At 47.9% G+C, this 24,209-nt stretch overlaps 1 protein-coding gene and 1 long non-coding RNA gene across 8 annotated transcripts; one reads left to right on the top strand and one right to left on the bottom strand.

The window, feature by feature from the left end:
* Positions 1–645: 645 nt before the first annotated feature.
* Positions 646–21,947, top strand: MED26 (mediator complex subunit 26). Of its 7 annotated transcripts, none has more exons than XM_030256686.4 (4): positions 7,123–7,822; positions 8,445–8,578; positions 12,537–17,902; positions 19,198–21,947. In XM_030256686.4, the coding sequence occupies exons 3-4, from the start codon at positions 17,792–17,794 to the stop codon at positions 20,875–20,877; spliced, it is 1,791 nt and encodes a 596-aa protein (XP_030112546.4). In that variant the 5' UTR covers positions 7,123–7,822; positions 8,445–8,578; positions 12,537–17,791; the 3' UTR covers positions 20,878–21,947. The 7 variants fall into 7 exon arrangements, with proteins under 7 accessions (XP_030112545.4, XP_030112546.4, XP_030112547.4 ...); XM_030256690.4 differs by having other exon boundaries at positions 7,126–7,822; positions 17,828–17,902; XM_030256685.4 differs by lacking the exons at positions 7,123–7,822; positions 8,445–8,578 and adding an exon at positions 646–986 and having other exon boundaries at positions 17,828–17,902.
* Positions 18,758–24,116, bottom strand: LOC116806700 (uncharacterized). Its single transcript, XR_012052134.1, has 3 exons — positions 23,726–24,116; positions 19,925–20,326; positions 18,758–19,434 (listed from the first exon to the last, which is right to left on the bottom strand). It is a non-coding gene; the product is annotated as an uncharacterized lncRNA (long non-coding RNA).
* Between the last annotated feature and the right edge of the window lie 93 nt (positions 24,117–24,209).

Raw genomic sequence — 24,209 nt, 5'->3', positions numbered from 1 at the left:
CCATGTCCCCTCAGGAGTCCCGGTTCGCTGCCCCCATGTCCCCCGTTCCATGTCCCCTCAGGAGTCCCTGTTCTCTGTCCCTATGTCCCCCAGAATCGGCACTGTCCCCTCAGGGATCCCTGGCCCCATGTCCGCCCTGTCCCCTCAAGGGTCCCTGTTTGCTGCCGCCCTGAGCCCCCTGTCCCCTCAGGGGTCCCTGTTCGCTGTCCCCATGTCCCCTCAAGGGTCACTGTTTGTTGTCCCCATGTCACCCCATCCCCTCAAGGTTCCCTGTTGGCAGCCCCCATAATCGGCGCTGTCCCCTCAAGGTTCCCTGTTCGCAGCCCCCATAATCGGCGCTGTCCCCTCAAGGTTCCCTGTTCGCTGCCCCCCTGTCCCTCCAGGAGTCCCTGTTCGCTGTCCCCATGTCCCTCATGTCCCCTGTGTCCCTTCAGGGGTCCTTGTTCGCCGTCCCCATGTCCCCTCACCAGTCCCCCTTTCCCCCCGTCACGGCGCCCCAGCCCCGCCCCGCTCCCCCACTGCGCACGCGCGCGCTCCCGCCGCCGCCCGCCCTCCCCCGCGCAGGCGCGGTGCGCGCCCCCGGCCGTGCGGGAGGGCGGGCGGGGGCCGGGGCGCGGCGCGCGCACGTCACGGCGTCGGGCGCGTCCCAGGGAGCCGCGCGCGGCGCCGGCCCTGCCCCCAGCGCGCCCCGCGTTCGGCCCGAGCGGAGCGGAGCGGAGCGCTGGGCTCGCCCGCTCCCCCCGGCCCCCCGCGCCGCCCCCGCCCGGCGGGGAGCGAACATGCTCCTCCGGCTCCCCGAGGCCGCCTCCGCCGGCGAGTGAGGAGCCGCCGCCGCCGCCGCCCCGGCCCGGCCCGGCCCCGCCGCCCGCCCGCCCCGGCCGCAGCCGCAGCCGCCCCGCTTCGCCCAGGCAATGACAGCGGCTCCGGCCCCGTCCCCGCAGCAGATCAGGGACCGGCTGCTGCAGGCCATCGACCCGCAGAGCAACGTGAGTACGGGCCCCGCGGGCCCCCGCCGCTCCGGGCCGACCCCCGCCCGGCGCTGCCGCCGCGACGCCTTTCTCCCCCTCCCGGGGCCTCCGGGGCTCTCTCCGGGGCCGCCCCGGCTGCACCGGAGCCTCCGCTGCCGGCGGCGGCACGGGGCTCCCTGCGCGCCGTCCGCCCGGGGTCCCGCAGCCGGCGGCGCCTCCCGCCCGCGCCCCCCGGGCCGGGAGCGCAGGCCGCCCTGCTGGGGGCTCCGGGGGCCGCTTCCCCGCCCGCCCGGCGCCGCGGCCGCCCCCGCCCCGCCGCCGCTCGGCGCCCCGGGCCCGGCCGGTGCTGCCCGGCCATGCGGCGGGCGGCCCGGCCGCCTCCCCACGCCAGGCCGCGGCTCGGGCGCGGCCTGCAGGGGGCTCTGGGCCGGCCCCGCCGCCGCTCGCCGGGACCTTCCGGGGCGCCCACCTGTTCCTCGGGCCCTGCGGCAGCTCCGGCCGCGGCCGGGGGCACCCCGGGCTGCGGGGACGCCAGGAGGGCTCCGGCCGTGGCTGCGGGGCTCTGGAGCTGCTCCAGCACCGAGCAGCCTCGGTCTTCGCTTTTATCCCTTCCTGCAGCGCCGTAATGAGCTTATGTGCTCCTTCTGGGATGTGGTGTAAGCACAGAAGTCAGCGTGTATTTTACCTGTAAGTGGCCTTAAGTGGCGGTTATCCAAAGGATCATTTTGCTCCTTTTAAGGGTTTTTTGGCTCATCCAGGCAGTTCTCCACTTAGGTGTTTATTACTGTGAGAGGACTGCAGGGCCCTCAATCTGTCCAATTTTTGATTCTTAGATCAACACTCACCGCCACAGGATGCCAAGGTGGGTCTGGCTTGGCCATCTGCAGTTTGTGGGAGCAGCCTCTGGTTCATCAGGCTGAATGTGTACATGTTATTTTAGGGGCTGGGGTGTGTGAAATGGTGCCTTGGTTCTATTAAAGTCGTACCTGCTCCTGTTTAAACAAGTGCTTTTTTTGTGATAGACCTGCATCAAAGTCCTAAAGTAGCTAATAAAGTTATTGTCATTTGGAGCCCTCTCGGAGCCTGTGTCATGGGGACTGAAGAAAAATCGCTCTGGCCTTGTAGGTTCTATAGAACCCCCTGGGCTGGGCATCTGTGGGGAGCTGCAGTGTTACAAATTGGAGTAACAGTAACAATCGTGGCGGTAATTGTGGGCTGTTAAATGTCAGGGTTGTCTGAGTTTGCAGTACTTTAACATGGATCTTGCTGAAATGTCAGTTAGTGCACTTCATGAATCCTGTTTGCTCTGAGCTCTCTTTCTGTGGCTGCACATTGCTCACGCTACGTGAGACCAAGTGCCAACCTACTTTAATAAAATTCTAGCAGACCTGTGTTGTCTTTTGACTTCGGAACTGTCAGCTGCAGTGGTTACCCTAATTCTGGTGTTACTTTGTCAGACACTGTGGTTGTGCAGAACTAAGCAGCCAGAGAGTCAATTTGGTGATGGATACTCTTCCCTTTCTCCACACGCTGATGTTTCAGGATGCTGTTGTGAGAGGACTCCAAATAACCAGGCAGCTCCCTGCAAGGGGAGGCCAGAGCTCCCAACAGGTCAGTAGCCCCTTAAGTTTAGGAGTGATGTATGTTAAATTATAATTCTACATACTTGATACTTATCCAGGGCAATAATTGGTGGCAGAAAAATCAGCCTATTGTTCCAGAGTGCCTGTAGGCAGGGTCTGTCTTCCAGTTTAACCTTTTCTGGGAGGAGAGCAGAGGTGGTGTAGCTGAGGTTCATTGTGCAGGCTGAGAGCTCAGACTCTTGGCTCCAAAGCACATGGAATATGTGGCAGTGTTGGTTGTTCACTACCTGGCACATCACTGGCACAGAGGGAAGAATAACGTACATTTTGAACACACTATAAAAGCAGATTTTGAGTTTAATCACACTTGGATACCATGGTGAAAGTACAAGAAGCTGCTCTGCTGTTTTCCTTCTGGGAGAGTCAGTGCAGCAATGAGCTTCTGTGCCTTCAGGGACTCATGGAAAGCTCCAGCTACTTTCTGCTGGCTCTTAGAATCTTCTCCTGACAGAATTACTTCTGTTCAAACCTACACCATACATTGTTATCACTGACTTCCTCATTTACCAAGAAGGTCAAGCTTTGAGGCCTAGATTTAATTCAGACTTTTCAGTGTAGTTGGTGTGTGTGTTTCTGGGGAGGCTGAAAGCTGCACGAGTAGTGTCAGGTGGGGAAAACCAGTCCAGTTCTATGGGGCTGAGGAGGGAGGAGATGGTTGGTTCCTCATGGTGCTTTACTGTAGGATCTGTACATTTAAGCTTCACTTAAATCCCCTGACACATCCCCTAACACAATCTGCCATTGTGGATATTTATTCTTGAGTGGTTACTTGGATCATGGTCGACTCACAGGTCATGCCTGAAATGGGACAAAAAAGGGACATAAGTTTCTCTACCTCTCTTGGGTTGAACTGGTCAAACTAATCGTTTCCCCAAGCTTGCAGAACCTGCTGGCCTCAGGAAATCATCTCCTGTGCTGATTGTTCATCTCCAGCTGCTCCATAAAGCCCTGCTGACTCGGGAGCAATATTGAATTTACACATGTTTAGCACTTGAACCTCCTCTAGTAATTGCTGCAGAATATATTTATAACTTAGTTTCTCACATTTAGAGGTTACCTGTGTAAATTCTGAACTATTTCAAAGGAGACCTATAAGAAATAAGCTATTTTTAAAGGAACTTACATCATCCTAGAAGCCACCCGGGATGTCTGGTATTGTGTCTTCATTTATTCAGCCTTTTCTCCTCGAGGAAACATATGGGCAAACCACTTCTGCTCCATGACCTAAGCACTGAGTACCAGCATCACTTTCCTTCCAAGGCTTCTGTGAGAACATAGCAGGAGGTGGAGGAGAGCAGGAGTTCTGTTCTGTGAGGTCTAACAGGGGAGATGTTCCTTGATTCTGGTGGGAACAAGGCTGGGAAGCCACCCCTTCCACCCAGCAGAATACCTTTGCCTTGGTAACCTGTGCTCTGTGCTCTTGGGGGAGTTTATTCCCTGTTGTCAGGAGTAATGAGAAATGTTGGTTTTTGCTCTGTGGACAAGCCTGTCGTTTCCAGCCAGCTGCTAGAATTGTGCTTGCAATGAACTGGTTCCTCATGCTGAATATGTAGCAATCTGTTCCTGTTTTTAAATATTAGATAATAACTTCATTATTTGCCATTAGTACCCCTCTATGACACAAACCCAGCTTTGGTTTGAGTAACAGCCTGCATTATGTGCTCCCTGTGAGGTTGGACTTGGCTCTAACTCTGGCTGTGGTTCATGCAGTACCTCAGCTGGGCTTGCTGCACAGACCTGCAGGAGTGGTCCATGGCCTGAATTATTAATAATTAATTGGCTTGTGTGTTGGAATATGTTGGGGGGTGCATTGGCATGGGCTGATCTCCCAGCTGGCACAAGTTGCATGGTTAAAGATGCTCCTGTGGCTGTTTTCTCTGTTGGTTGCTTTACCAAGGTGCTGGAGGCAAAACCTCCCTCACCAGTGGTACAGGTGTTTTCCAGTAGTGTCTTAAGAAGATGCAGGGCACTGTTGTAATAATATAAATATAGAAAGCAGGGAAAGCTGGTCCTTCACTTCCTGAGGGTCTCAGTGATTTCTTTGGATGCAGGAAGTGTTATGTGTGGGCGAAAGTAGACTAGGAATGGCTCTTGCTTGAGCTTTATCCTTTTCTGCGAGCCCTAATGAGCTTAGCAGTTTTGAGGGAGGTGCAGAGAACCTGTTGTACCTCTTGCCCTCTTTGTCCCTTTCCTCACTTGCAGCTCATCTTGTTTGGAGCAGTCTCGCATCTTGTACGTGAAGGCAGCAGGTTGTTCAGGTGTGTGACAAAATGCAGGGGGTTGGGGAGCATTTCCTAATGTGCAAGGTTTAAAGTGTTGTTATGTCAAGCTTTAGTTTCAGATAAAAGATTTGGGCCTGATGGAGAGAGTCCCATTGCGTTCATGTTTTTTTATAATAACTTTAAATGAGGCCTGTGTTTCTTAGTGCTCTTTATTACAAACACTTGGATTCACTTGAATTCACTGTGCGGAGGTGATGGTACAGTTGATTTGAATATTGCTAGTCCACTTCTTTCTGAAACAGCTTATTTGGCTTAGTGGCAGTGTAGGCTGTCTTGAGAGGGGTTGGAAGGCTGGAGGTTTAAAAACTTTCAATTTGTAGTGCCCTTTGCAGCAGTTAGACCATTCTGAACTTTGAGGCTGCAAAGACAAAATCTGAGTGAACAGAAGTATCAGAGAGTTTAAATTAAGGGGTCAAAGCATGGGGAATGCCAGACTGCTTTTCAGTTGTTAATTCCTTGAAACTCCCCAGGTTGCAGTGATGATGGCAGTAGTCATTTGCTCTGAAGCTCTAATTTGAGTGTTTGTTTCAGCAGCAGTGACAATTTAAATAACACCCACTTCTTATTCCTGCTACACACACCCATTTTATGTGTGCAGGATCGTGTGGTGAACTGAACCGAGGAATTGATCAGGATTTGAAGAAGAAAAAGGGCAATGTATGGATCTTTTCCCAGGTAATTTTTGATGTAGCTCAATTACTTGATAAAACTTCGGGTGCACCACAAACAGTTTTGGTAGCAGAATTGGGTCTTAAAGTGTTTAAGTGAGTTTAGAAGCAGAAAAGAACAGCATCATGTGAGGGTGAGCAGGCCATGGCACAGGGTGCCCAGAGCAGCTGTGGCTGCCCCTGGACCCCTGGAAGTGTCCAAGGCCAGGCTGGACAGGGCTTGGAGCAGCCTGGGACAGTAGAAGGTATCCCTGCCCATGGGAGGGGAGTGGAATGGGATGGGCTTTAAGGTCCCTTCCAACCCAGCCCAGTCTGTGATTCCATGAGGAGTGGAATGTTGCCGCTTCCTGGGTGCTTCCCTGCTGCCTTGGGACCTGGCAGGAGGGAGGTGTTGTCACCTGGAAAAGTTAACCACACCTGTCTGGGTTTCTTGAGGTGACAGTGGCTGACTTATGGTCAAGTTACACTTGCAGAGCCTTTTTTTGTTGCTGTCACTCGTGTGTGGTTCACAGATGTCTGGAATTATCCTGTGTTTGTGGGCATGCAACAATACAGGGGCTCTGAATGTGTCCAGGAATAACTGCTTGGAAACATCTTCACAGCCAGCCAGGAAGATGCTCCTGAGTTGTAAGTCATAAGTGAGCTCTGCAGCTCAAGAGTAAACCACCACCTTCCACTAAAGGCTGTGTGGACAATGCTCCAAATGATCAAAAATTGCATTGATTTGGCTTGAACCCCTGTGCTTACATCAGCTGAAGCTGCCAGTGGAGCTGGGAGAGCTGCTGGGATCATGTCCCCACCTCCAGCTGGTCTTGTTCCCTCCCTTGTGCTGACCCAACTAAGGAACTCACCTGGCCAAATCCTACCTGAACAGGGGCTCCTCAGGGACCCCTTTCCATGCCCCAGCTCCTCCTGGGCTCAGAGGCGGTCCTGGCACAGAGTTAGGGAATTGTGCAGCAAGGAGAGGTGACAGTGGGGTGGTGGCAGCTCAGGCCATCCTAGAGCAGCTTGAGCCCCCTCACTTTGTCAGACTGGATCATTAAAGAGCTTTTTAAATCCAAATGATAAAACTTTGCAGCGAGCACCCATCTGCACGTGCTGTACGTGGGCCCTTGGTGGGAAACAAACACTCTGAGTGCTCAGAGGCTGCAGGGAAAGAACTCATTAACACATTTTTATTGGTGTAGCCACGAAACAGCTCCTCAGTGGAAGAACCAACTTTTTGTAGGTACTGTAAATATGGGGAATAACCTCTGGCAGTCCCCAGGAGCCACAGCTTGGAGCAGACAGCTGGTGTGCAAGGTGAGAGTTCCAGCACATCTCTCTTCCAGGAGAGATGTGCTGGAACAAACTTCCCAGGCAGCAGGGGACCTGTGGCTGGTCCTTCCTGAGTTGACTGGGGATGTTCTGGACCCTGTGTGAGGCTGTTTGAGTGCACCTTAGCACACCTTGAAGCCAAGGGAGCAGAGAGCTGAGGAGGTCATCCTGGCAGGGCTAGAGCTGGGGTGGGATGGGCATGGGATCCAGCTGGATCAGCTCCTGCTGCCAAGGCACTGGAACCTGACACCAGCAGGGGCTGGAGGGAAAACACTCCGAAGCTCCCACGTGGAGAGGGACCCAACCTGTGCCTTAGGAAATAGGAAGATGTTCAGCTTAGGCTGTGTTTCAGAGGTCTGGGGCTGGACTGGGAATTCCAATTTGTCTTTTTGAGGGGGTTTGGTCCAGTAAGTTGAGGGTGAGCCCAGTTTAGGGGTGATGAGGTGTGCGTGGTTGCCTCTCTTTGGGGTTTTGCTGTGGCCATATGACACAACAGCACTGTCATTCTGGCATCTTTGGCTCCTGATCAAAGTAGCTCCACTGCAGCTGAAGCTTTCTCTCCCTGTGAGATCCTTTCCCAGTTTCTTCAAGAAGCTGCTCCAGGTGGCAATTAGTGTTTCTTTTTTTTTTCAGGAACCACATAAGTTTCAGGAGAGGGGAAGGAGGAATTGATTCTGCCTGCTGCAGAAGTTTAATGTTAGTCAAGATTCACTGCTTTTAAGGCATAGTTACTCCAATACATTAGGCTTGGAATTAAAATTAATGTCAGTGTAGTTTTTTACATAAAAACATGTGTGTTTTGGCTGATAACATTTTGCTGCTATCTCTTCTCACCAGTTACGTGCTTGGTGATAACACCAAATATACTCCTTCGGTCTGTATAATGTGGAAGGATGTGGCCCCACTTTTACAATTGGTCTTTAAAGAAATAATTTAAGGTAAAGGTAAGTAAGTGCCTCATATTCAGTGTAATGTAAATGTAGATTTGTTTATTCAGTGTTCTAACAGCTAAATTACTCTTTCTGTGGGTAATTCATGCTTTTGGTGTTTGGAATAATATTTAAGTGCCAGCAAATTGCTTTAATTTGAGGTGCAATCTGCTAAAACTCGGCAGCGAATTGGTGTTTTCAGGGGCATGGCTTTCACAGGGCAGCAGTGTGTGCCTGAGTGTGATTGTTAATATCAAAGTGTACAATTTTCAGCATGTCCAAACAGTCAGTGGTAGCAATTTCTGCTGAGGAGTCACTGGAAGTAAAACATAATTAGCTCTGTTTTAGTGAGCAGAGTTAACTAACCCAGCAGCTGGGGAGGAGGGATCCTGCATCCAAGGGATTCAGGGACACGCTCAGCTGGGCGTGTTTTCAAACTTTGAGCTGTGGAGACGACTGCAGAGGTGGAAGTCGTGTCTCAGAGTGACAGCCAGAGCTTCTGTGGAGCTGCTTTCTCACATAGTTTCCATGCAGGATCAGCTTGCAGAGTATCTCAGTTATAGTACAGGTCTGGAGGACTTGGTTTTTGTTTTTTTTTTTTTTTTTTTTTTTTTTGTTTTGTTTTGTTTTGTTTAAGGAGTGTAGAACTGTGGAAGGTAGAGGAACACGGTGTTTTCTCAGGGTGGTGATGTACAGTCATAAATTGTCTTTGGTGAACAAACTTCCAGCTCATCTACAAATGTCTAAGTCAAGCCATCACTTTCTGAGCAGGTCAGTACAATAACATTTCTCGTGCTCTGTAAATTAACTGCAGCAGGAAAGGACTGGGAATGTCTCTATATAACTTGTCATCCTGAAAGTTCCAGGAAAAAATAATATTCCAATATTGTATTTAATCCTTGGAGTTGATTGTATTTAATCCACAGTTGATTCTGAACAGAGTTGAGCACAGTGAGGTAGAGGAGAAGATGCAAGAGGTGATGTTTCAGATTTCTTTGTGAAGGTGGGTGCCTGCAGCTCATGGGCTGAGCACACTGCTCAGGAGCCTGGCTGCATTCTGGAAAACTCAGTGTCCCTTGTCTTGTGAGGAAGAGTTGTCTGTCAAAATAGGAGCTTTGGGGTTTTGACTTGATATTGTCTTTGCTGGACTTTTCAGGATAGGCTGCCAGGAGGCTTAAGTTAAAGTTAAGTTTCATTGTTTTAAGTTTCACTGGGGCTTTCTGAATTGGAAGTTAAGAAGATGTTTGCCACTAGGTTAGAAATAAGCAGGCCAGGTTGGAGCTTCATGAATGTTCTGCCCCATCCCTGGAAGTGCTCAGGGCCAGGTTGGACCAGCCTGGGGTAGTGAAGGTGTTCCTGCCCATGGCAGGGGAGTGGAATGAGGTGGGTTTTAAGGTCCTTTCCAACCCAAACCAGTCTGGGATTCCACAATTCCATGTTCTGTGTTTAAATATTTTAAAAAATGCAGATGAGTACTGTGTTCCTTGGTCCTGCCATGACCACAGGGGGTGGTTGGCTCGAGTGGAGCTGCTTTACAAACCCTGAGCTGAGAAGGCTCCATGCTTACCTTCCTCCAGGGAAGACTTTTTCCCCAGCTAAAGGTAGAGAAGGCATTTTGTTTCCAATGAGCTGCTAAGGATTGTGCCAGTGGCTAGAATGGCCAAACATTCTCCAGGGATTACTGGGGGGCTTTGCTTTTCTGACGGGTGACATTGTCCTGAGGTGACACAGCCTTCAGAGAATAGAGATATTTGGAAATGGCTGAGTGGCAGCAGTGTTTTATCTAGAATTTGGAGAGCAGTAATTCTAGGAGATGTGTAACTTGATTTCAGTTTTTTTTCCATATCCATAAAACTTGTTTATGGTGTGTGCTGACAAGAATTCACTATTGGTAACAGTTGTTGAAAGGATACAGTGACTTCCCCACAAACTTCTCTCAGTTTGTAACGCTATTCTTCTCAGATTTAGTGAACAAACACTATGCCTAAACTCTCATGAGCAATCACATGAGCATCTTGCACTTCAGTGTGATGAATTAAAACATTCCACAAAGAATTCAACATTGAATTCACCTCAGTCTCTTCTATCATTTAAGGAATCAGCTGAGAAACTTCCCTAGAAATTTGTGAAAAGTTGGTCTGCTGCATTTAAAGTACACTGGTATGGTGATAAATGGTTTTGCTTTTTGGAAAAGAGTGAAAATTCTGTATTGTGGGGACATTAGTAGGGCCTTTCTGTATTGCACTCAGATAGAAACTGCTCTCTGTTAACAGCTCTGAGTGGATACTTAAAGGGATGGGTAAAATAATATCTAGGAACTTCACAAAGCTCTGGATCCCTTATTATCAAGTCCTTAAATGCACGTTACATGATTTTAAATGCTCACCAGTTCTCTGGAGTGGATGAAGATGGAGCAGGTGGTCACAGAATGGCTCTGTCCAAGTGATGCCTTTAGGGGTCCTGTGGTACCTCCCTGTCTCTTACCTTAACCTAGGGAGGTACCAACAGTAAGTTCCTTAAGCAGAAAGCCCCAAGATCATGATGAATCAGAAGGGGCACATTTTAAGGCTGGATTTTCTGCATATTCTATGTTATTCTGCCTGAATAATTATCCAACTGCATTTCTGTCTTGTTGAAGTAGGACCAGTTGTTCCTGTGACTTTGCTTGCATGGCAACCTCATTTTATGGCTCTCTAAATTTTGAAGCAATAATTTTGGACTGCAGTTTATGGCTGATAATAAATAGTAACTACTAACATTTGTCTGGTTGAAGTTTCTGTAGAGGGGGAAGAGGAGGAGAAATGGTTATCCTGCAGACAAGGAAACTGTATCATAGTTGGACATGCTTAGCACCAGTGCAGGGGTTGTGAGGGTGAGTGTGAGGTGGCTGAAATGGTGACAGGGAGCAATGACAGAGCCTGAGCAGGGAGAGAAACTTTGGGCATTTCTTTTGGGACCACATGGAGCACGCTGCTGGGGCAGTGAGGTTGGAAGTGTTGAATTTGTAGGTCTTTTACAGTACAAGCTGTGTCCTAGAGTTACCTGTACGGATCTTTTTGAGAGGACAATTCTGAATTGCTGCTCTGAGTCTAGTTTGGAGTAGATGGAAATGGGTGTGATGTGTTTGTGCTCCTTCTAGTTCAGTGTCATTCCCCAGGTGTAGGAGCATGGCTGCAAGGGACTTCATGTGGTCCATCACCTTCATGAAACAGCTCCTTCTGGACTTGTCTAATCTCTTCTTAAACCTCCATAGTGGCTCAGGAGACTATGGAGAGATTATTTGAGTGCACTGGTAGCTCACTGGTTATTTCTAGATGCAATCAGTATTTGTCTTGTTGCAAATTAGGCCAGTGAGCATAAAAACAGTTGATTAACATTTATTTATTATGACTAATAACGCATAAGATGGTTTATTTCAAGCTTCAAGTGTCCCTTTTCTATTTTTTTCAATACTGTGTGACATGAAGACTTCAACTTTATTTCAAAACATGCTTATCCTGCTGTCCTCTGACCTCCTCTTGGTGTATGTTGTTCTTGCACTGTTGCAGCTTAAGATGAAGATGTAATTCCAGCTGAATTTGATTCCTCTGCCATTCCTTACAGCCTGGAAAACAATACTAAATTATCGTTCTTGCAGTGTGCTGTGGTGGATGCCACCAGGAGTGGCAGTGGCTGCCCGGGGTTGTGCTCCCCGGCTCTTGCTCTGTTCCTTCAGCAGGAATTTTTGCCAATTGAATAGTGTTTCATGTAGCCTCTTTGGCTGCTGGGCTCTTTAAAATCAGGCTAATGAATTTTTATTTGTCCAGCTTCACAGTCTGGTGGGGTGGGTTTGTTGTGGGGTGTGGAAAAATAAGTCGGGGGTCATATTGCAGTGAATCTTCTCTGTACATCTGCAGCTCAGGGTTGTCACTACAGGCGTGATTCTGTGGCGTTATACAAAATGTTTAGTAACTGTTGAAGTCGACAAACAGGTATTTCTCTCTGTAGTAACAAAAATGTCTTTCAGTTACTAGCTAATAAGCGTGAATAGAGAAAAGTGTTTCACTGTTGCTGTTTTCTGTTTGCCTTAAAAACCTTTTCCTGTAGCACAGGGAACCGGGGGTGTGTCTTGTCTTCATAGTCTGTGTTTTACTACCTCTTGTACCATCCTCCTCCAATGGATGCTCCTTTTGTTGGGTGGTTTCCCCTGCCTTGGCCCAGCCTGGAGTCTGTTCCTGCTGTGCCAGGGGCCTTGGGTGCCTCCCTGGGAATGGGCCACACAGAGAAGAGCTGGAGTGTTCATGGCACTCCCAGCTGCTGTGGATTTGTGTCTGGAGGCCCTTTGTGAGTGCCAGGGCAAACTGTGCTTTGTGCTGGCAAGCTCCTCTCGTTCTCTTGGCTGCTGTGGGATGCCCAGCCATGCCCAGCTCAGGGATGTGTGTGGGCACTGCCAGGAGGGAGCAGGGGAAATACTTCAGGCCCACCGATTTCTTTGCGCTGTGGAATTGTATTGGAATCTGACCTTACTCTCTTTTGATGATCCTGGCTTTGTAAAGCATGTGCAGGATGATGTTACTTTGCTATTAAATGAAGCCCAAGTACAAATAAAATATGTGCAGATTGGTTTGACTCTTTAAAGTAGACCTGGGAGTTTTAAGTCTGGAGGTGTGGATAATCCTTCCTGTGCCTGGTCACTCTTTGGACTGTTCGTGGTACTCAAGGAGAATTTCTTCTACCCCTTGTTTTGCAGCACAAATTTCTGATCAGTTTTCAAAGCATGAATTTCTCTGTCATAGAAGATTCTCCCAGTGAATGACTTTCAACCCAAATAATGGATTCCTTCTTGTTTAAAGATCTGTTTTACTAAATACTATTAGAAAACTGGCCTCCACCTTTAAGAATATCTTTTGTGTACTGGTTAATATTGGACCTTTGCTTGGCAAACTGACTTTGAGACATTTGCAATAATGTGAGCAAAGTAGTGCATGGTCATCTTTTTGGTATGTTGTGTCTGTGAATAGTAGCTCGTGTTCCCTATCTTTAGACAACATCGTGTCACATTGGGGCTAGGGGGAACTGTTAATAGATCAGCTGCAAGGGAACTGAACTAAATACCAGCAGGTTGTAACCTGAATTCTAACTTGGTGTGTTTGGTCTGTACCTTTGAACAAATGACCTGGCAATTTTCTGTTGGTGGTGTGTATTGTCAGTGTCTGGTGTCTCATAGTTCCTACACAAAGTGCTAAATAAACTCTGCACCACTGTATTGCTGTTGTCACATTTAAATAAAGCCTCCTGTGAATAGCAACTTGTCTCTCCTCACTTTTTATTCCATAATTTAGATTATTGTGCAGTGAAGTAGCTTTTCTTTCACAAAAGCAGTGTTGGGGCAAGGTGTGACACTGAGGGCGGACCCTGTCTGGGGCAGGAGCTGCTGTTGGGATGCAGGTGACACTGAGAGCTCCAAGAGAAGGAACACCAGCCATGCCACCACTCCTGGAGCAGGCACTGCACCTCCTGGGAATCACCTCTGCCTCCCTGGCCTCTCCAGCAATATTCACCTTGAACCTGGGATTTTCTTCAGCATTTTCCTGCGCTCCCTGAGGAGATACACAGCCCTGGAGCAGGGGGAAGACAACAAATGTACAAGTGCTCCTGTGAACTTCTGTCTGGACCTTACTGCTACCAGAAACCTCCAGCTTGGCAATAGACACCTGGATTTGTGTTTGTAGGAAGAAAAAAGACCTGCTCAGTCTCCCACAGTGTCTCCACTTCTCTCCTAGCTTCTGTCACACTGCCTTGGTGCTACAGGTGGCACAGTGTTGCAGAACTACTTTATTGGAAACCATCAAAATTTTCAGTGTTTATGGATGTTCTGATGAAGTAGTTAAGTATGATGGCAAATACATTCTCTCCAAAGCAGTGTGTTGTGACACCTGTGTGCTCTGTTCACCATGCCCATGGTGGAATCAGGCTGTGATTGTTGTGAACTGTGATTTCAGGAGGATGATGGTGTTACAATTTGGTTTTAGAGGATTGTTGGTGATGGGCAGCTCCAGGCCAATTTTAAGTATTGTTTAGAAACTTGTGAAGGCATTAATGTGACCCAGAAGGATGATGTTACTGTATCAAACAATGCCTTTTAGCACTGTTACCTGAACTTTGTGGTTGAAAAGAGCCTTTCTACCTGAAAGGCAGGAATCTGCATGAGCAAGGCTTTTTTGGAATTGTGCATTGAGTTTTTCATGTTACACAGAAAGAGCTGCTCCTCCTGCTCCAGGTAACTCTGGTCTGGTTTGTTATTTATCATGGTCTAGTCAGGCATGCAAAGATCTTTGGAAACATCCCTGTGAAATATTAAAAAAAAAAAAAAAAAAAGAAAATCATTGTTTTATCTGAGTGTCTGCAATAGAAAGTTTCTGTAACATTTGTTTTTCAGGCTGCAGTGAGAGAGTGCAGTGTGTCCAGGCAGTGACCAGGAGGACAGGAAGGTGTTCTGGGGGTGCTCATGTTGGTTTTGGGGTCTGGGCTGGTGTGTAAGGGAAGGAAGAAAATCAAAACATCCCATGGAGTGTGCTGGTCCCACAGAAAACACATCCCAGCACCTGGAAGTGGTGGTAGAGCTTGTATGGATGCTGAGCTTGCTGCTGCTTTCAGATTTCCTGGTGGAGGTGGGAGGGAACAGCTGTACCTCAACCTTCCCCAAAACTCCTTTGAACTGCTGTGTAACACCCTGAAATTGGCCACTGACTTAGTCCTGGTGTATAAATGCTGAAATAAGATTAAGATGGCAGTTAAGAAAATTTAACTTCTTGGTCTTTTCCTGAGAGTTCAGAAACCCCTGCTTTTGTCTGTGGCTGAAGTAAAAGCATTCAGTGCTTAACTTTGAAAAGATCTCAGCAATAGTAAGCTCCAGAGTATGGCTGAATGGCTGGATGACTTAAGGAGCCTTGCATGGAATAAATAAGATTTGTTTTCTGTGGCTGTCATTAGGGTTGGCTGGAAAGGATTATCGTGGATGACTCAAAGCAGATGTTCTCCAGTAAACTTCTGAGTGAATTGGTCTGTGTGCTAGTCAGTGCTCTCAACAGGAGCGCAGCATGGGAGAATTTGCAACACCTTATCAATTACTTATCAATTATTTTGAGCTTTTTGCTGTAAGCTCCTAAATGGGGATCCTGGAAGTTGTTTTGGGGGGTACTAAAGGGGTTGCAGTGTAAGCAGACAAAGGCACATAGAAACTAAAATGCAAATTCCTGGGCTGCTGACCTGGGCAGTTACAGCTTGGTGTCCATAGGGAGCGGGGTTGAATTCCCTGTCCTGCTCTGCTCCGTGGCACTTTACCTGTCTGTTCTGTTCCCAATAATCATCTTCAGTAGCCCTTTGTGATAATAAATGATCGTTTCTGGTGCTGCTCAAAGCGGGGTGTTGTCCTGGCAGGTTTGGTAACATTATTGTCAGGTTGGTTATGTGACAGTGTAGGAATTTTATTGTAGCAGTTGGTTTAAGGTGGAGGCACTGGTGTGCAGGATGGGTGTGCTGCTGTTACCTCTACAGTGTCTTCCCATGAACGTGTGATACTTGAGAGGTGTTTTGGGAGATCCTCTTGTTTCCATCACTGTGTTTAACTGCACTACAAGAAATTTCATAATCTGTGTTATTTTAAAAGAGGCAAATATGATTTTTACTGTAAGCTTCTCTTTATGCCACTTGGATGGAACATGCTGAGAAAACTACACAAAGGGAAGGGAGGAGAAGTTGTTGAACGTGCTTGAACATTTTATGTATTTATTTTCAAAGAATTAAGCTTCCCTACAGGTCAAAAAAAAAAAAAAAAGGAAAATGAGAGGAGCTGCTGGCAGTTGTCTGGGGTGTGAGATGTTCGTGCTCTGCTCAGCAGTTGCTCTGTGACAGCGCGTTCTCAATTGGTTACAAATGTGTGAGGAATCCAAAATGGGTGGTTTGTGTTCCAGCAGGAGCTGAGGGTGCAAGGCCACTTTCACTGTCCTTAATTGGCACCACGTGTCCCCCAGAGCAGGGAGGGAAGTCACAGCCTGTCAGTGCTGGTGGGCTGCACTGGTGTGTGCCTGGGGGTACTGAACAAAGGCAAAGCTGTGACTGGAAATTCCCTGAGCAGTTTCACCTTTCTGTAGGTGTGTGTGCACATGATGTATCACTTTCCCCATCTTCACCTTCTGATAGACCAACGACCCTTCTTTTGCCTGCAGTTCTCTATTTAGATAATGGATATTTGGGGATTACCAGTAACTGCAAAAATAATTGTACCAGTTAATGACGTGTACAACAGTGCCTTTTTCACTCTGGTAATTCACAGTCTAAAATATGTGTTGGGAAGGAGAGTATCGTGTTTTGCAAGTTTAAAAATATTTGTCTGGAAACTCCCAGAATTGAGCTGATGTTGTGTATTGCTTGAACTGTGGTGCTAAACTGTCCTTCCTGGGCTCTGAGGGCAGGGCAAGGGTCAGAACATGGAAGAAAGTCAGTGCACTGAAGTGAAATAATAAGAACTAAAATATGTCAGAATAGGTGCTCTTGCTGCTCTAAAGGTTAAGCAGAGTTTTACCAGGACTAACCTCATGGTAGGGCTTCAAATGTCTGCAGAGTGGAGAAAGAACCAGGACAAATTAATTCATCTTTGGCCTGGAGTTGATTTTACACCTTATAGGAGTAAGAATCATTCAAAGTCTGCATGGACTTTAAACATAAATTTGATAAAAGTGAGTAAAAAAAATCAGGACAAGTGTTTCATCACTGACAGTGTTACCCAGGTATCTCCTAAATAACATTAAACTCCTAAATAGCACTAAACAGTCCTGCAGGGATGGATAAAACATGGTCTGAGCCCAAGGTTTTCTGAAAGGAGGAGACTTCAGCTCCTGGTGTTCTGTGGGATCTCAGTGGAGGGGTAGAACTGACTTGGAAAAGCCAATTCTCACACAAGTCAGTGTTTTTAAGAGGAAGGGTCATGCAGGGGATGTGTGGCTGGGGGGGCAGAGCTGCCTGGTGGTGATGATGATGCTCCTGATGAGGTTTCAGGATGATGTGGGATCCCTGCAGAGGTTCTTGCTGAGAGATTTTTCTCACATGCGCTTCACATCCAGTTGAGTCACAAATGCAATTAAGCAATAAATGAGAGTGTGATTCAAGTTTTCCTTTGCTTATCTTTTAAATTTATCTCCAAAGGTGAATTAGAAATTCCAGGTTTCAGCACTCTTAACATCAGGTAATGGAAACAAGGATCTCTGTATAGGATCATAAACTGGTTTGGGTTGGAAAAGCAGTCCAAGATGAATGAGTCCAACCCAGCACTGCCATTTTTACCCCTGAACCAAGCCCCTAAAACGTGCAGTGTGTGGTTTGTGATGGAAACCATTAAAATCACACGTGTGCTGAGGATGTGCAGGATGCACAGCTGTGATCAGAGAACCTGATCCTCACCTTTTCAGGGGATGTGGGGTAGTGCAGTTCCTCCTCCCCATGTCCAGCCCCAGCAAGGGGTGGTGGGGTGGCTGAGGCTGGGGCTGGTAGTCTGGGGACACTTGCTGGGCACAGCCCCTCCCAGGAGGGAGCTGCAGGCTGGGACTGCCGTGTGCAGTGCAGGAGGTGATTCTGGAATGGAACTGCAGAGCAATGCTTGGCTACATCTGCAGCATTGAGCTCCACCTTTCCCATTGCTGCTCCTGCTCCACTTGGCGCTTGTTCCCGTTAGGTGTGCACAGTTCATTGAGGCTTTGCAGAGGGGTCTCAGAACTTTGTTACTCAGTCACAGCAGTTTTATTGCCACTGTTTCTTTGGGTTTTACATAAGAGCGTGTTTGTTACAGCTCCTGCAGTTTTCAACTAGGTCAGTAAAAGTGTCCTTGTCCCTATTCCTTGAATAATCAGCTCCCTAAAGCCAGACAGTCTGATAGCAGTTTGTGATTAATGCTTCCAGCAATTATAAAGTGGAAGGTCTTAAATTACATTTGTTAACTAAGACCAGTACATGAAACATGAAGTGACTTTGTCTTCCTTGTTGCAGATCCATAACATGGTGGCAGTGCTGGAAGTGATCTCCAGCCTGGAGAAATATCCCATTACCAAAGAGGCACTTGAGGTATGTCACCCTCTGAACATGATTTTTTTGTGTGTATAAAAGGACTTTTTCCTGCCTTTCTAATTTCCATCTGAGTTTTTCTGGAAACAATAGATGGATTGCAAAGGATTCACAATTAAGATATTATTTTGTCCCTCTCGTGCTGTTTCCAACATCTCGCTGAACACAGGGATCCTTTCTGGGCCCAGATCAGTATTCTGGGCAGCACAGTTCCTGTTTGTGCAGGGCACTACATTAATCATCACTTGCCACTGATTAATTCTCTTGCACTCAGCAATATCACCCTGCAGTTCCGGTCACCTTTGCAGACATTTGGTGACCAAGCACCTAAAATCTGAAATAGGAATAGAGTTGCTCTGGGTCTGTAAAATTAATCTTAAATGCAGTTAAGCAGGTTTCAAGGCCTGATATTTGTGGTGAGGTCAGGTGTAGGGAGAGCTGAACTCTCACTGGTCACTCGTGGAAACAGTCCAAAGAAGTTTTATGGCTGAATTATGTATTTATTTTTCACTCTTTGCGTTGAAATTAGCAGTGTTCTTGCTTTTAACTGTTGCTTAATTACAACTCCACCTGTATTTCAACATATCTTTGACAACAGATTGCATATTTCTCTCACAGTCTGGTCTGTGTTCTCCTTTGAAGTACTTTTCTTAAGAAATCTGACTTGTGGAACAGTTCTTTGTTTTCCAATGTGCTTTGGGAACAATCAAACACTTCCTTCCGCTCATGAAACCACCTTGGGACACCCTGGGAATGTTGTTTAAATGGCTTTTTCATACGTTTCCACAAGGCTGGGAAGTGAAGGGAGAGGAGAGAGGTGGAGGAAACAGGTAGGACACAACTCACACCTGGTAGTCAGGTTTGTCAAATGGAACATTTTATTTTTAACGAGTTACTGTAACAGGCAGAGATCCTGGAATTCTTTTCTCTTTCTCTCTCTGCAGATCTTATATTTCCTTGTGATAAACACACACCTTTGGGTGCTGCATTTCCCCTCGAATCTGAACCTGCACCCTTATTCTTACGGTCTTTTCTCATTAAAGATTTCCTTTCTGATGTTTTTCCCACCTCTCCTGCTTTTACCAGGAAATAAAGACAGCATGACTTGAAACCTACACTCAGTTTCAGTGCAGAGCACTGGACTAATCCTTTCCAAAAAGATTAATTCAACACTTAAGTCTTTAGTGTTTTCAACCAGGTGTTTCTCAGGGGTGAGCATTACAAAGCAGAAACATTCCTTAAGAATTTTCCTTGGAATGCTACATGTTTGTAAACCACCTTGTCTGTCTTTGTAGGAAACCAGACTTGGGAGGCTTATCAATGAGGTGAGGAAGAAGACATCCAATGAGGAACTTGCCAAACGTGCCAAGAAGTTGCTGAGGAATTGGCAGAAGTTGATAGAACCCGTAACCCAGAACGAGCCAGTGCCAAGGGGGCTGCCCAACCCGCCGGGATCAGCGAATGGAGGTGCTCACAACTGCAAACCAGACTCACAACTTCCTGCTGTGCCCGGCGCCAAGCCCATCAGCGAACTGAAAAGCAGGAATGACATCCAGAAACTAAATTCTCCAAAAGCAGAGAAACTGGGAAATAGGAAAAGGAAAGGTGATCACAGGGACGGGCATCAGGGCCCTCCTCCCCCAAAGGTCTCCAAAGCTAGTCATGAAGTATTACAAAACTCTTCACCCCCTCCAACCAATGGAATTGGAGGTAGTCCTGAAAATTTTCCTAGTCCTGTAGACATAAACCTACACGCAGGGCCTGAAAGCAGCAGGACAGATCTCAGTGAAAACGATAAACACAATAAGATCCCAGTAAATGCTGTAAAACCTCACACCAGTTCTCCAGGACTTGTAAAACCTTCAAGCACTTCCTCGTTACTAAAGACTGCAGTGCTTCAGCAGCATGATAAATCAGAAGAAGCCACGGGCCCCCACCAGCCCAAGAGCCCACGCTGCTCCTCCTTTAGCCCCAGGAACGTTAGGCATGATACTTTTGCTCGGCAGCACACCACGTACTCACCAAAGGATTCGATGCCCAGTCCATCTCAGAGGTCTCAGTTCGCAGACGCCGCACCGGTGCCGTCGCCACCGCCGTCCCTGATGCAGCCATCCTCACCTCCCGTGCCAGCCAAGAGACTGGAGTTCCCTCCTCAGGCGGCCCCCGAGGCGGCGCAGCACTGGCAGGAGCAGCAGGGAGCCCCCGAGGGCCAGCACAGGCACACAGCAGGGACACTTCAGCAGCACACGGCTCCCGGCTGCAAAGCCCACCCCGGGGAATCACACATGGGCTTCCCGCAGGACACTTCCAGAATGGACAGTGACGATGCTGCTTCAGGGTCTGATAGCAAAAAGAAGAAAAGGTACCGACCCAGAGACTATACAGTCAACTTGGATGGGCACGTGATAGAAGGGGGTGTGAAACCTGTGAGGTTAAAAGAGAGAAAACTCACTTTTGATCCCATGACAGGACAGATAAAACCTTTAACACCGAAAGATCCTTTGCAGGTAGAAATCCCTGCACTTACTGAACAGCACAGGACAGAAACAGAAAAGCAGGAGCAAAAACCTAACCTGCAAAGCCCCTTTGAACAAACGAACTGGAAAGAGTTGTCCAGAAATGAAATCATTCAGTCATATTTAAACAGACAGAGTAGCTTGCTGTCTTCATCAGGAGTACAGACTCCAGGAGCTCACTACTTCATGTCTGAGTATTTAAAGCAGGAGGAAAGCACTAGAAAAGAGGCTAGAAAGACTCACGTTCTAGCTCCTAACAGCAAACCTACAGACTTGCCTGGGGTCACCAGAGAGGTCACGGGCGATGACCTCGACAGAATACGTGACCACAACTGGCCAGGCGTGAACGGTTGTTATGACACACAGGGTAACTGGTATGATTGGACACAGTGCATATCCTTAGATCCACACGGGGATGATGGGAGATTGAACATCCTGCCTTACGTCTGCCTAGACTGAGAGCAGTTCTGCTAAGCACGCTTTTTACACCTGCACTTAGCAGAACTGGCAGACACGATGCCACTTCCAGCTGGAGAGAGCCTCCTGTCCTGGACAAACAGGCCCCACGAGCAGAGGGGGGGAGGGAGCTGGGCCTTTCCAGCTCGTTCCTTTAAATTCTCCTTTTGTGAAATGCTGCTACCAGTTTACTAACAATTGCAAAGGAAGGCATACGAAGGTTTGATCAGTTGAGTTCTAAACTCTATAGCAAGCCAGCTATAAAAAGTGTTAGTCCCCAAGAAGTGAAGAGGATTTCCAGCACTTTCTGAATGCCGGAATCTTATTACAGGCAGGTACAGAGAAAAATTGTGGAAGTTACCTTAACAAAATATGCATCTATTTATTTGACTTGATTTGGGTTTTTATTTGGCAGTGAGATATTCGAGAGACAATGTGCAAAAACTGTAGTTTTATTTCTATCACATCTCTGAACATGATTGAGTTATTTAAGAGTCATGTGGTACGGAGATTGGGTTTTAAACAGCAGGTGTTGCACTGCAGGCTGGGCCACCAGCTTCAGCTCAACATTCCATAGGCATCCACATACTTTAGTCTGGTTTCAGTTTAAATCCAGTCTCTGAGAAATGCTGCAAAAACTAGATGTTTAATGATATTTTTTGATCCCACCACCACCAGCCAAATATTTTTCCTCCTTTTCCCTTCCTGCAAACTTATAGGTAAAAAACAAAAAGACAAAAAAAACCAAAAAGACAGAAAGAAAAAAAAAAAGAAAAATCACCTTTTCTAGAATCTAAATGTAATGAGGGTGCTACAAGTTTGTAACTGTACTGTGAGAGGGAAAAAGGAAGCCTGTTTGTATGCTGGAAATATACTTGTTACCATTCCTTTAGATATTGTTTGCCTTATGGATATCCATCATAAACGCAATTTGCAAAAACAAAGAGCCTTAGTGAATGTACAGTAACTAGACTTCTGTGTTCCTGGGATGCAGAAGGGAGCAACTTTGCTATTTGGTCCTTTAAGTGGACACGTTGTGATATAAATGTGGAAATAAAAAAAATTTGCACAAACCAGTTTGTGAATTATTTATATACACTCCACTTGTTTCCCCCCACCCCGAGTTTGCTCAGTTCAGCCCAGCCAGGGGAGCCCTGGCACTGGGGACCCCTCGGAGCAGGGAGGTGGAGCCGAATCCCTCGGACACTGCTGGTAGGGAGAACGGGATTGTCTTCCAAGAACCTCCGTGTGCTGTCCAGTCACACAGGGTGGATCTGTTTTAACCCTGGAGACTGATAACCCAACTGTTGATAATGTACCTCAAAGTCTAAAGAGATCAGATTTCAACTTTGTAATGTTTTGTTCCTATTTGTTACGGTGCTTTCTGAAGCAGCCTGGGGTGTAGAAAGTGAAGGATTTCTATTAACTGTAATTGCTTTAATATTTGGGGCTGTGTTGTTTGATGCAGTCCCCAGTGTTGGGCTTTTGTTCAGGGGGTCGGGGAGGGGACTCTATACCAAAAATATTCCTGGGTTTAGTGATGTTAACTCTGTTAACCCATCTGTGCTGGAGATGAGCCTTGGCAAGAGCTGTCCTGCCTTTGAGGGTAGAGTCAGGCTCTTCCCTGACTTTCAAAGGAAGGTGCTCCTGGCCAGGCCAGCGTTGTGTTGGTCCATTCCCTGGAATACAACTGATGAAGTCTGGTTTATTTTTAAGTCAATCTTGTTCATAATTTATGATCTGACTGTTACTGAAATGCGTGGGTATCTCAGAAATAACAATGTCTGTGTGCTTCCATTTCTGAAATCTGAGGTCTGAGAGTGAAACCAGAAGTGGTTACCAAAAAATGCGTCCAAGTATATTTTCAGTTTACTTCCATTCTGTCCTTCTGCAGTTGCTGAGGTTGAGCAGTGTGGTTTAGAGCTGGGGCAAGTTTCTGTCTTGCAGTTCAGATGTGATGGTAGAGGGCTAAGCTGCTGGTCATTTTGGAAACGCTTAAGTTTTGTTTATGTAAAAAAGTACTGTGCATCTTATCTCCCCCTGCCCTTCCTCCCTCCTTCCCTGAATGGTCCCATTTAGGAACAGGGTCCGTGCTCTTTGGAGGCCTTTGAATTCAGGAAATGATGAAGTTTTACTTGATAAATTCCATCTTTTTCTCCACCGCTTCCATTTCTGATGCAATTGATGGCCCTTGACTGCACTGGGTGAGGCGATATCCGAAGCTCATCGCAGCTTTCAGATTCCACCCAAACTGCCTGTGCTGGTGCTCCTCTCCTGGAGGAAGCACCAGGAATCAGACCCAGCCCTTTCCCTGGTGGTACAAAAACTGCTGGAGAAATTCCCTCCCAATGCAAGCTTTAAATCTTGTTCCTTGCTGAGTTTGTTGCTGCTGTAAGGGGTCAACTCACTTGTGTGTCCTCCAGGGTGAGACGAGGCTTGACAATCTTTATTTCAGCATGCCAGTATAACCAGTTCTGTGAGCTCCAACAAATGTGAATAAGTTTACAAGGTGATATTTTTTTGTCAATTTTGTAAACAAGTTCAAATGAAGTTTACCATGTGCGTACCTGCTGTGTACTCTCATTTGTGCATGACTCAGTTTCTCTGCTACTGCCTTTTCCTACCTCGCTCAAAATTTCTCCTTCTAATCCTAAAACCTGAAGTTAAAACACTGCCATTTCTTCCCTGTCAACAGATGACATGAAATGGCTCATCAACAAATCTCTGGGGAGTCGCCATTACCTAAAATGCGTGGTTTTATGGGCAAATTAATTCTGTAGAAATGTCTCTTGACAGGGTGCACGGACGAACCGGGCTCTACACCAACCCCTCCTGCCTGCCAGGTACTCACCCATCCTTTACCCCGGCCGCCGCTAATTTCCTGCCGTTAGTTTTAAAGGTCGGGAGCGACGGTCCCGGTGCCTCCGAGCCCGTGACCTTCGCTCCGTCCCTGCCCGGCGCGGCGGTGTCCGAGTCCCGGCGCTGCCCTGGGGCGGCTCCGCTGCCCCGAGCGCCGCGTCCCGGTTCAAATGGGAACGCTCGGGCTCCATCGCCCCGCGGCGGGGCCGGGGCGGGCGGAGGGGGGCGGACCGAGCGGAGCGGGGCGGACCGAGCGGAGCGGGGCGGACCGAGCGGAGCGGACCGAGCGGAGCGGGGCCGAGCGGAGCGGGGCCGAGCGGAGCGGGGCCGGGAGGAGCGGGACCGGGGCGGCGGGCGCGGGACCGGGCGGAGCGGGGCCGGACCGAACCGAGTGGAGCGGGGCCGGACCGGGCGGAGCGGGACCGGGTGGAGCGGGGCCGGACCGGGCGGAGCGGGACCGACCGGGCGGAGCGGAG

The sequence above is a fragment of the Taeniopygia guttata genome, chromosome 28 (genome assembly GCF_048771995.1).
Source record: "Taeniopygia guttata chromosome 28, bTaeGut7.mat, whole genome shotgun sequence".
Classification (NCBI taxonomy): domain Eukaryota; kingdom Metazoa; phylum Chordata; class Aves; order Passeriformes; family Estrildidae; genus Taeniopygia; species Taeniopygia guttata.
The sequence above is the reverse complement of the archived record's forward strand: the minus strand, read 5'-3'. Positions and strand labels throughout refer to the sequence as shown.